This window comes from Lagenorhynchus albirostris, chromosome 11 (genome assembly GCF_949774975.1).
Source record: "Lagenorhynchus albirostris chromosome 11, mLagAlb1.1, whole genome shotgun sequence".
Lineage (NCBI taxonomy): Eukaryota > Metazoa > Chordata > Mammalia > Artiodactyla > Delphinidae > Lagenorhynchus > Lagenorhynchus albirostris.
Window position 1 is genome coordinate 81,067,295 of NC_083105.1, and position 13,848 is coordinate 81,081,142.

At 33.6% G+C, this 13,848-nt stretch overlaps 1 protein-coding gene and 1 long non-coding RNA gene across 6 annotated transcripts in view; one reads left to right on the forward strand and one right to left on the reverse strand.

Moving 5' to 3' along the window:
• The window catches only part of LOC132528792 (uncharacterized), a 738,513-nt gene that overhangs the window by 463,322 nt on the left and 261,343 nt on the right, over positions 1 to 13,848 (forward strand). The window lies entirely within an intron of this gene.
• The window catches only part of CCDC91 (coiled-coil domain containing 91), a 398,338-nt gene that overhangs the window by 201,433 nt on the left and 183,057 nt on the right, over positions 1 to 13,848 (reverse strand). For all 5 annotated transcript variants that reach the window (XM_060166652.1, XM_060166648.1, XM_060166650.1 and 2 more), the window contains one exon: positions 9,063 to 9,140. In XM_060166652.1, coding sequence (XP_060022635.1) covers positions 9,063 to 9,140 — 78 coding nt within the window. The remainder of the gene's footprint in view (positions 1 to 9,062; positions 9,141 to 13,848) is intronic.

Genomic DNA, 13,848 nt, shown 5'->3' on the forward strand with positions numbered 1-13,848 from the left:
GACACCCTATGCCAAACAACTACCAAGACAGGAACACAGCCTCATCCATTAGCAGAGAGGCTGCCTAAAATCATAATAAGGCCACAGACACCCCAGAACACACCACCACACGTGGACCTGCCCACCAGAAAGACAAGATCCAGCCTCATCCACCAGAACACAGGCACTAGACCTCTCCACCAGGAAACATACACAACCCACTGAAGCAACTTTAGCCACTGGGGACAGACACCAAAAATCAACGGGAACTACGAACCTGCAGCCAGCGAAAAGGACACCCCAAACACAATAACATAAGCAAAATGAAAAGACAGAAAAACACACAGCAGATGAAGGAGCAAGGTAAAAACACACCAGACCTAACAAATGAAGAGGAAATAGGCAGTCTACCTGAAAAAGAATTCAGAATAATGATAGTAAAGATGATCCAAAATCTTGGAAATAGAATACAGAAAATGCAAGAAACATTTCACAAGGACCTAGAAGAACTAAGGAAGAAACAAGCAATGCTGAACAACACAATAAATGAAATTAAAAAATACTCTAGAAGGGATCAATAGCAGAATAACTGAGGCAGAAGAACGGATAAGTGACATGGAAGATAAAATAGTGGAAATAAATACTGCAGAGCAGAATTAAGAAAAAAGAATGAAAAGAACTGAAGACAGTCTCAGAGACCTCTGGGACAACATTAAACGCACCAACATTCGAATCATAGGGGTTCCAGAAGAAGAAGAGAAAAAGAAAGGGACTGAGAAAATATTTGAAGAGATTATAGTTGAAAACTTCCCTAATATGGGAAAGGAAATAGTTAATCAAGTCCAGGAAGCACAGAGAGTCCCATACAGGATAAATCCAAGGAGAAACACGGCAAGACACATATCAATCAAACTATCAAAAATTAAGTACAAAGAAAACATATTACAAGCAGCAAGGGAAAAACAAAAAATAACACACAAGGAAATTCCCATAAGGTTAACAGCTGATCTTTCAGCAGAAACTCTGCAAGCCAGAAGGGAGTGGCGGGACATATTTAAAGTGATGAAGGAGAAAAACCTACAACCAAGATTACTCTACCCAGCAAGGATCTCATTCAGATTTGATGGAGAAACTAAAAGGTTTACAGACAAGCAAAAGCTGAGAGAGTTCAGCACCACCAAACCAGCTTTACAACAAATGCTAAAGGAACTTCTCTAGGCAAGAAACACAAGAGAAGGAAAAGACCTACAATAACAAACCCAAAACAATTAAGAAAATGGGAATAGGAACATACATATCAATAATTACCTTAAATGTAAATGGACTAAATGCTCCAACCAAAAGACACAGACTGGCTGAATGGATAAAAAAACAATACCTGTATTTTGCTGTCTACAAGAAACCCACTTTAGACCTAGGAACACATACAGACTGAAAGTGAGGGGATGGAAAAAGATATTCCATGCAAATGGAAATCAGAAGAAAGCTGGAGTAGCAATTCTCGTATCAGACAAAATAGACTTTAAATAAAGACTATTACAAGAGACAAATAAGGACACTACATAATGATCAAGGGATCGATTCAACAGGAAGATATAACAATTGTAAATATTTATGCACCCAACATAGGAGCACCTCAAAAAAAAAGGCAAATACTAAAAGCCATAAAAGCAGAAATCAACCTTAACACAATCACAGTAGAGGACTTCAAACCCCACTTTCACCAATGGACATATCATCCAAAATAAAAATAAATAAGGAAACACAAGCTTTAAAGGATACATTAAACAAGATGGACTTAATTGATATTTATAGGACATTCCATCCAAAAACAACAGAATACACATTTTTCTCAAGTGCTCATAGAACATTCTCAATGACAGATCATATCTTGGGTCACAAATCTAGCCTTGGTAATTTTAATTAAACTGAAATCGTATCAAGTATCTTTTCCGACCACAACGCTATGAGACTAGATGTCAATTACAGGAAGAGATCTGTAAAAATATAGAAACACGTGGAGGCTAAACAATACTTAATAACGAAGTGATCACTGAAGAAATCGAAGAGGAAATCAAAAAACACCTAGAAACAAATGACAATGAAAACTTGATGACCCAAAACCTATGGGATGCAGCAAAAGCAGTTCTCAGAGAGAAGTTTATAGCAATACAATCCTACCTTAAGAAACAGGAAACATCTCAAATAAACAACCTAACCTTGCATCTAAAGCAATTAGAGAAAGAAGAACAAAAAAAACCCCAAAGTTAGCAGAAGGAAATAAATCATACAGATCAGATCAGAAATAAATGAAAAAGAAATGAAGGAAATGATAGCAAAGATCAATGAAACTAAAAGCTGGTTCTTTGAGAAGATAAACAAAATTCAAAAACCATTAGCGAGACTCATCAAAAAAAAAGGGAGAAGACTCAAATCAATAGAATTAGAAATGAAAACGGAGAAGTTACAACTGACACTGCAGAAATACAAAGGATCACGAGAGATTACTACAAGCAACTGTATGCTAATAAAACGGACAACCTGGAAGAAATCGACAAATTCTTAGAAATGCACAACCTGCAGAGACTGAACCAGGAAGAAATAGAAAATATGAACAGACCAATCACAAGCACTGAAATTGAATCTGTGATTAAAAATCTTCCAACAAACAAAAGCCCAGGACCAGATGGCTTCACAGGCGAATTCTATCAAACATTTAGATAAGAGCTAACACCTATCCTTCTCAAACTCTTCCAAAATATAGCAGAGGGAGGAACACTCCCAAACTCATTCTATGAGGCCACCATCACCCGGATACCAAAACCAGACAAAAATGTCACAAAGAAAGAAAACTACAGGCCAATATCACTGATGAACACAGATGTAAAAATCGCCAACAAAATACTAGCAAACAGAATCCAACAGCACATTAAAAGGATCATACAGCATGATCAAGTGGGGTTTATTGCAGGAATGCAAGGATTCTTCAATATACGCAAATCAATCAATGTGATACACCATATTAACAAATTGAAGAAGAAAAACCATATGACGATCTCAACAGATGCAGAGAAAGCTTTTGACAAAATTCAACACCCATTTATGATAAAAACCCTGCAGAAAGTAGGCATAGAGGGAACTTTCCTCAACATAATAAAGGCCATACATGACAAACCCACAGCCAACATCATCCTCAAATTTGAAAAAATGAAACCATTTCCACTAAGATCAGGAACAAGACAAGGTTGCCCACTCTTACCAGTATTATTCAACATAGTTTGGGAAGTTTTAGCCACAGCAATCAGAGAAGAAAAAGAAATAAAAGGAATCCAAATCGGAAAAGAAGTAAAGTTGTCACTGTTTGCAGATGACATGATACTATACACAGAGAATCCTAAAGATGCTACCAGAAAACTACTAGAGCTAAGCAATGAATTTGGTAAAGTAGCAGGATACAAAATTAATGCACAGAAATCCCTGGAATTCCTATACACTAATGATGAAAAATCTGAAAGTGAAATTAAGAAAACAATCCCATTTACTACTGCAACAAAAAGAATAAAATATCCAGGATTAAACCTACCTAAGGAGACAAAAGACCTGTAGGCACAAAATTATAAGACACTGATGAAAGAAATTAAAGATGATACAAATAGATGGAGAGATATAGCATGTTCTTGGATTGGAAGAATCAACATTGTGAAAATGACTCTACTACCCAAAGCAATCTACAGATTCAATGCAATCCCTATCAAATGACCACTGACATTTTTCACAGAACTAGAACAAAAATTTTCACAATTTGTATGGAAACACAAAAGACCCCGAATAGCCAAAGCACTCTTGAGAACGAAATATGGAGCTGGAGAAATCAGGCTCCCTGACTTCAGACTATACTACAAAGCTACAGTAATCAAGACAGTATGGTACTGGCACAAAAACTGAAATATGTATCAATGGAACAGGATAGAAAGTCCAGAGATAAGCCCACACACATATGGTCACCTTTTTTTGATTAAGGAGGCAGGAATGTACAGTGGAGAAAGGACTGCCTCTTCAATAAGTGGTGCTGGGAAAACTGCACAGGTACATGTAAAAGAATGAAATTAGAACACTCCCTAACACCATACATAAAAATAAACTCTAAATGAATTAAAGACCTAAATGTAAGGCCAGAGACTATCAAACTCTTAGAGGAAAACATAGGCAGAACACTCTATGACATAAATCACAGCAAGATCCTTTTTGACCCACCTCCTAGAGAAATGGAAATAAAAACAAAAATAAACAAATGGGACCTAATGAAACTTAAAAGCTTTTGCACAGCATAGAAAACCATAAATAAGACGAAAAGACAACCCTCAGAATGGGAGAAAATAGTTGCAAACAAAGCAACTGACAAAGGATTAATCTGGAAAACATACAAGCAACTCATGCAGCTCAATATCAAAAAAACAACCCAATTCAGAAATGGGCAGAAGACCTAAATAGACATTTCTCCAAAGAAGATATACAGATTGCCAACAAACACATGAAAGAATGCTCAACATCATTAATCATTAGAGAAATGCAAATCAAAACTACAATGAGATATCATCTCACACTGGTCAGAATGGCCATCATCAAAAACTCTACAAACAATAAATGCTGGAGAGGTTGTGGACAAAAGGGAAGACTCTTGCACTGTTGGTGGGAATGTAAATTGATACAGCCACTATGGAGAACGGTGTAGAGGTTCCTTAAAAAACTAAAAATAGAACTATTATATGACCCAGCAATCCCACTACTGGGCATGTACCCTGAGAAAACCATAATTCAAAAAGAGTCATGTACCAAAATGTTCATTGCAGCTCTATTTACAATAGCCAGCACATGGAAGCTACCTAAGTGTCCATCAACAGATGAATGGATAAAGAAGATGTGGCACATATATACAATGGAATATTAGCCATAAAAAGAAACGTAATTGAGTTATTTGTAGTGAGGTGGATGGACCTAGAGTCTGTCATACAGAGTGAAGTAAGTCAGAAAGAGAAAAACAAATACCGTATGCTAACACATATATATGGAATCTAAAAAAGAAAAAAAAAAAAAAAGGTCATGAAGTACCTAGGGGTAAGATGGGAATAAAGACACAGACCTTCTAGAGCATGGACTTCAGGATATCGGAAGGGGGAAGGGTTAGCAGTGACAAAGTGAGAGAGTGGCATGGACATATATAAAATACCAAGCGTAAAGTAGATTGCTAGTGGGAAGCAGCTGCATAGCACAGGGAGATCAGCTCGGTGCTTTGTGACCACCTAGAAGGGTGGGATAGGGAAGGTGAGAGAGAGGGAGACGCAAGAGGGAAGAGATATGGGAACATATGTATATGTATAACTGATTCACTTTATTATAAAGCAGAAACTAACACACCATTGTAAAGCAATTATATACTCCAATAAAGATGCTAAAAAAATAAAACCAATTTCATTTTACATTTTTTTCTCTATTTACTAAGTAAATAAATTTTATCTTATTTATTTGGCATTTTTCACTATCTTTTCTAATGAAATCTTTTTTCAAACTCATCAACAATGTCTCAGTTCAGCTTGTAGGGGGAAAAAGTGATTGATTACATCTAGTACAGGACAATCAGAAGAATGTTAAGATTCCCTAGCAATCAGGAACAGTGTTAGGAAGGTGCCAGATCCAGCTGCATATTTGAGTAAATGCCTGCATGGGTAGGAGAGGCAAGGGTGTGGAGCCTCCTTCTTCCAAAAGATTGAGGAAAGCTGTGGTTTTAGATTTCTTACTTCCTATGTTTGGTATGCATACATTAATGGATATAGAATATATATTCCATTGAACCAAGAACTTTTATTTTGTTCAGTGCTGTATCTATGATAGTCCTTGACATAAAGAAGAAAGTTAATAATATTTCTTGAATTAAGGATGAATAAATGCAAAAGATGTTCATAAAGCTTCTATTAGCAATAGTAATGAGAAGTTGTATTTTGGTTTTTTGTTTTGTCTTGTTTTGTTTTGTTTTTCCGATACGCAGGCCTCTCACTGCTGTGGCCTCTCCCGCTGCGGAGCACAGCCTCCGGACGCGCAGGCTCAGCAGCCATGGCTCACGGGCCCAGCCGCTCCCCGGCATGTGGGATCCTCCCGGACCGGGGCACGAAGCCGTGTCCCCTGCATCTGCAGGCGGACTCTCAACCACTGCGCCACCAGGGAAGCCCTGTTTTATTTTTGAGTTACCTAATGATTAATGAAACATCCATCAAAATGTTTGTATGCTTTAAAAAACATATCTTTAAAGATATTCAGAAAAAAGAGAAGCAAAATAAAACAATTAGCACATGAACTTCTCACGCATGAATTTAGAATGGAAAAGAAATTGTTTCTTTTCTTGTTCCATAATGGGGTATGAAGCATCAACATTTACATTATAAAGATCTCTAACCTACCAAGAAAACATTGCTTATTTTTCCTATCTAAGTTACTCTATTTTTTCCATATTACTATCAAGTTGATTGCCAGTATGTTTCTAAGACACCTTGGTTGTAATATTTTACACAATAATTTATGTATCAGATGTATTCCTCTTAGGAGTACTGTAATATCTTTGTGCAAAATGTGAAGCTCAGCATAAATCAATAATATGGAAAGCTACATGAAAAGTATTTACACCAAAGTTCCCTACTATAAGAGAATTTATATAGTTTGCATATTAACTGACTACAAGTATAATATGATAAATTAAATTTAACTTTGTAGGATACGTGATTTGATACCTAATCCTTTAAAGCAAATTGTAATACTTAATGCCTGAAATCTTTAAATTCTCTTTCTAAATGAGTGTCACATAATAATATGAGATAAAGAAGAGGTGAAATGAGTAGCTCTCAACTAAGTTTCTTCAAAATATAATTTGCAAAATATATTTGCAAAGTTGTTACATAAGCTTTTAAACTCATTCATTGCTAGTGTTCAAAGTAATACACAATAAACACATTTTCAGCAAAGGAAATATGTGGAGTTAGAGCCAAAAAACAATTTAAATATCAAATGCTGTGCTTTTCAGAAAAACACAACAATATAAGTACTTTCAAAACATTTAGATACTGTCAGAGTGAAGTAAGTCAGAAACAGAAAAACAAACATCGCATATTAATGCATATTTGTGGACTCCAGAAAAATGGTTCAGATGAATTGGTTTGCAAGGCAGAAATGAGACACAGATGTAGAGAACAAACGTATGGACACCAAGGAGAGGAAGAGGGGGCGTGGGATGAATTGGGAGATTGGGATTGACATATATGCACTAATATGTATAAAGTGGATGGCTAATGAGGGCCTGCTGTACAGCACAGGGAACTCCACTTTGCTATACAGTAGAAACTAACACAACACTGTAAAACAACTATACCCCAATTAAAAAATAAAAAAACATTTAACTTAGAATTCATAAATATAAATGAGTAAAATATAAATTCATCCAAGAATATATCACTTAATATGCCAGGAGAATTATGTAAATTCCAGTATTTTAATTATTCCAACCCTAAGCCTTAGGAAAAGAAGAAGATGGTCCAAAATAGTTCCTATACTTTTCCCCAACTCAACAACTGTAAAGCTGGTTTGTATTAGTAGAACTAAAAATTCACATTATGAAAAAAGAGCCAAAAATCACAGCTGTAAAAACCAGCCATTTTTTAATAACCTTCTCAACAATGGCACAAGTTTCTATATTAGTGTGGTTATAAAAATGACCTTTCGTGTCCCAAGACATATCTGCCAATTATTTTAATACCTTGGAATTTTAAAAAAAGTGCTTTTCACTTAAATTCTGGATCTACTTCTTTTTCTACTTTTATCCAAATGACTTGTTACAGGAAGCTTTTTGACATTAAATTATCAGCTAATTAAAATGAAATCAACTTCTATCATGTCTAGGAATGAAGCTGAATCAATAAAATTGTCTATATTCCACATATGGTAGAAGGATTTTTTAAACATTTATTGTAATAATTAACAATAAAAAAATAAACTAAATGCCTATTTATACAGGTATAGTTAAACCAATTATGGGGTGTGTGTGTTTGTATATATACATATATGTATATATATGTGTATGTATATGCATATATATGTTTGTATATGTGTATATATATGTATACACACATATATATACATATATATATATACACACTGTGGAATACTATAGAACAATGACAAAAATAGGATAAGTTTATATATACTGACATGAAAATATATACTGACAAGTAAATATAGCAAGAAACAAAACAACAGATTGAGTAGAACAACATTTTTCTAAAAGGAAATCAAAATTTTACAGCATGAGTATGTGTGTGTGTGTGTGTGTGTGTGTGTGTGTGTGTGTGTGTGTGTGTGTGTGTGTAAATATAAAGAAAAACCTCTAGAAGGATGCACAACACACCATTCTCACTGGTTACTTCTGGGGAGAATTTTTTGACTTTGATTTCAACAAGAATGTATTCCTTAATTACTTGATGGAAAAAAATGATCTAAGGTGAAATTTAGGGGGGGAAAAATTTTGTTATTAAACTCTCAATTTACTTTAAATGATTAAGCTTATGCAGGCTTAGCTTATCCAGAATAATACTGCATATATCACTGATACTGACATTTATTATTATTTTTATTATTACTTAAATGTACCCAAATCTATTTAATTTAAGAAAAAACGCTATGACAATAATTTTCAGATTTATATCACACTTTTTTTTTCTATAAAAGGTGGAACCAGAGTAAAGACCAAAGAAGCTAATAATCTAGCAATTAATTCTACAGTATTTTGTTTTCAAATTTCAATCCTGTGTTCTCAAATATTCTGTAAGTTCTCAAATGCAGAGCAACATCTAGCATTACCTTTGTAATCTACTAAGTATGCTTTCAATGAACACTTATTAATCAGTTGAAAGGAATTCTATACCGAAATAAGACTACACTATAATTCTATAATTTGTGTAGCATATGTCTATGTGTGTAATTTTTTTTTACTAAAGTTTGCCAAAGTTTAAAAGAATAAAGAAAACAGACTCTCAAACCGCTACCTTATATTCATCCACAATAATGCTGAGGGCTTCATGACCAGCTTTCCTCATGTCTTCCAATTCTTGTTTATGTTTTTCCTGAAAGAAAGCAAGAAACTAAGCCATGATTTGTTCTTTTGACAAAATAACAACACACCATTGACTTCTGTATCTATAAGTGATTGAGTAGCTTGTGGCACACAGCTGCAAACAAACAGAAAAACTATTAAAAAAAAAAGTTATGTTTAAAAGCACTCTGGAGGGCTGTGGCAATGAGAAATTAAAGGGAAACAATAACTGAGAAAGGAAAACCATGCTGCGAGGTAAGGTAACACATGGCAATGGTGTTATCCCTTGGGGCATTTGGCAATTCTGGACCTGGATCTAGAGACAGGAGGTCCTGTGTTACTTCAACAAGCCAGAACCTTTTTTTTTTTCATTACTTCTCTAGTAACATATACATGCCACTAGTTTAATACATAATAAAGTTTGAGAACCACTGGATTAAGATAATCAACACCCCATTCTACCTTCCTAGGAAAGCAGAGGCCTTACCTCTCTTTGGAGAATGTTAACATCCTACACAGAGCCTTTCCAATTTTTCAAACACAATGTACAGCTTTCAATGCAAAATTATCAGAGATGGTAACAGATGAGACCAAAGAAACAGAAAACAGAAAAGACAAAAGAAACAGACCCATGTGTGATTCAGAAATTACTTATCAAAGAGTTTAAAATATGTATGAATAATACATTCAAGAAAATAGAGAAGAAATGGAGAAAACAGATAGGATAGAGATTTTCTTCAGAGAACTGGGATTCGTAAAACAGAAATTCTACCGTGAGAAAAAATGTATTATTAACAACACAATAGATGAGGTAAATAGTAGGTGAAATAGCAGAAAGCAGGATCAGAGAACCAAAAGACAGTGGGGGAAAAAAAAGAAACTACAGCAGAAAGAGAAATAAGTGATGGAAAATACAAAAAAACAACTTTAAAAAGACATGGGACAGAGTAAAAAGATCAAATATACATGTAACAGAAGAACTGTTAACAAATAATCCAAAGAAAGAAGAAAAAAATTAAATGTAGCAAGATGGCAACAATAGAGTGATGAAGAAAAATAGAAAACAAAAATTTCTAACATTATGCATGAATTCAGGGTATTACAAAACCTACAGATATTTCTAATAAGCAGTAAGATATTATTAAATATTAGAGCAATAAATATGAAATTTTAGATGAAATGAAAAAACTCCTATGAAAAAACACAACTTAACAAAACTGAAAGAAGATGAAATAAAAACTCTGAAGAGTCCTATATGTGTTTAAAAAAAATTGAACCTGTATTAATTTAAAAACCAAACAAAATAAAACTTCCGACCAAGGAAACCATAAGCCCACATGATTTAACAGGTTGATTTTAATAAACATTTAAGAAACAAGTAACAGAAACCTTACACAAAATCTTCCAGAGAATAAAAAAAGAAGGAATACTTCCCTACATATTTTATTAAGACAGCATATTCCCTTATACTAAAATCTGTAAAGATAAAATTATGAACCAATCTCTTTTATGAAAACAGAAGTTAAAATTCCACATAAAATATTAGCAGATGGAATCTAGCAATACATAAATAAGATAATACATCTCAACCAAGTGGGATTTATTTTAGGAATGTCAGGTAGGTAGAAGTGACGTACACCATTTCAAGCTTGAACCACAAAGCCTCCAACACAATCCTCCACACATTCCCTTTTTCCCCCTATTTGCTTGCTGATGTCAATGCCTAAGATGACAATTAAAGTCACGTGCTGTGAACGGCAGCAGGGCCTCTATCAGCCTGGGACCCTGAATGACTGCACCATCACCCCAGTGGACTTAGAGAGAAAATTAACTATATTTAGGGAAAAGATAACACCAACAGTTCCTGTTCATTTACTGCCACCCCTTTCTCATTTATAAGCTCCCCTCATTTACTATGCCTTACTTATTCACAAGTTCTATTTCACTGTCAAATTCTAATTGCCATTTCCAGTATATCACTTTATGTATCTTTCTGTAGCTAAGTCATTCTTTCCCAAAACAGCCTAAACATAAAGGACCAACAAGGGCACTTATTATAAACACTGATTTTTGTTGGTATGATTATCAATCTATGGCTCACAGCAGCAATCTTTTTAAAGTCATTTTCCCATTTCTGTCAGAGTTGTTTCAGTAAAAACTAAATAACATAGCAGCTAAATCCAATTACCTGGTAAAGCAAGCTCATACGTTCTATTATACTAAAAAGCAAACACATGTAGGCAGCACTACCAACTCATCACTTTGGAACTCCCATTCAGGTCAGGTTATCTCACTAATGGTATGTGACTGTCTCATAAAATGACCTAGGAGGGCAAAAGCATCAATTTCTATGCTGAATATTAACATAGTTTTTGTTTTTCTTAGTTTTTAAGATTAAAAAAAAAGTAAATAGAAACATTTTTCTGACACTTTCTTTTCACATCATAGTGGAACATCTTAGGCAGTTCTTGGGATGCATATATTATACCTTAAGACCAATGATTTATGACAAAGTCATATAAAACAGGTTACATGGTCAAACAAATTGTGGAAATTAACTATATATTAAAATATTAGACCTCCTACAAACCCACAAGTAAAGAAATTTGTTGAACTTTACTAAAACCAGCATTTTTCAGACTTAACTAATTAAATATTAATTTACTTTTTTTCTCTCTCTGGACAATACCTATTACCAACTAATCAGTTCAGAATTGAAACTGAGAACCAAAAAGGTCAAGAAAGCTTTCTAGAGTTAATCAGTCTAAAGCAAAGCAAATTAACCTAGATCCACTAAGTGAAACTGAGAATATAATCTATTTTTACCTCAGTAATTAGAAATTGAAGATGAATATGCACCATTTCAATTATAAAGTTTGATCATTCAACAACTATGTTCTGAATAATGAACCATTAAAAAGTATTAGTGTGCCATTTAAGGCACACATAGAGTACATTATATTAAGCAATTCATATAAAATGTTTTTTCTAATAGACATTTTATAAATGATCAAAATGTTCTATGACATTATATTTTATTATAATTGAAAATAAACACTTAGTCAATGGCTGTATCTTCTCACATAGAAGGAACAGCAATCCAGTGCTTTGCATAGTGCCTTAGAACACAGCAGCTGTTCACAAATGTTTGTTGGATTACGCTGAAATTCTCATTATTGACATAATGGATTTCTATAATCACTTTAGATATCAGAACTAAAATTTTGAAATTATATTCAATGTGTACTTCATAAGAAATTTTTACATAATGTAGAGATGCTCAGTGATATTCATCATTCAAGATAGAAAATGTAGACTCTGAGAGTACCATGAAATTTACAGTTACTGATCACCTAAAATTTTCCCAGATGCCATTAGTTTATACCAAATTTTCTTTGTAAGCATTATATTTAATTTAAACAATAACTATGTGCCTGACTCTGCTAGCCTCTGGGGACAAAAAGATGATGAAAATATAATAGTTACCTTCAGCCTAGTAATACAGAAGATTGACTAACCTGTATACAGTAACTTGAAAGTGATAATGAGTACGAAAGGATTTTGTTAATGAAGACAAAAATAAGATATTATTACTGCTGCTACTAGAATCACATTTGCTACTGCTACTTTTCAATAATGAACAAAACCCCTAAACCAAAGATCAGCGAAACCATAGAAGGCTAAATAACACATAAACAAACTAGAAGAAACAAAAAACTATAGACTACTCTACCCAACAACAGAATACACATTATTCTCAAGTGGAAATGGAACACTCTCCAGGATAGACTATATGGTAGGCCACAAAACAAGTCTTAATAAATTTTTAAATACTGAAGTCAAAGTATGCTCTTTGACCACAAGGGAATGAAATTTGAAATAATTAATAGTGGGAAACTTGAGAAAATTCACAAATGTGTAGAAATTAACACATTCCTAAATAACCAATGAGTCTAAGAAGAAATCACAAGGAAAATTAAAAATCTATATATAAAAAAGAAGAATTTCAAATCAATAACCTAACCTTTCACCTTAAAGAACTAGAAAAAGAAGAGCAAACCAAAGCAAGCATAATGAAGGAAATAAAAAGATTAGAAAGAAAATAAATAAAAGAATAGAAAAAAATAGAGAAAAGCAACTGGACCAAAGTTGGTTCTTTAAAAACAGTCAACAATATTGACAAATCTTGATTGACCAAGAAAAAAAAAAAAAAGATGACTCAAATTATTAAAATCAGGAATGAAGGAAAGGACTTACTACTGAATTTAAAGAAACAAAAAGGAGCATATGAAAATATTATGAATATGAGTATGCCAATAAATTAGATAACAAGGTTGTAATGGACAAATTCCTAGAAATATGTAAACTACCAAAATTGACTCAAGAAGAAACAGAAAACCAAACAGACTTATAACGAGAATAAATCAGTAATCAAAAAACTTCACACAAAGAAAATCCCTTCTTTCAGATGACTTCAGTGGTGAATTCTAACAAATGTTTATTAAAAGGATTAACATCAATATTTTTCATATTTTTCCCCAAAATAGATGAGGAAATATGTTCTAACTCATTCTATGAGGCCAGTATTACACTAATCCAAAGCCACACAAAGACAACACAAAAAAAGACAAAGTGATGTGTCTTATGAATATGGATGAAAAGTTCCTCAAAAAAATAGCAGCAAGCAGAATCCAACAGCATATTAAAAAGACTACACCTAGGATCAAGTGTAATTTATC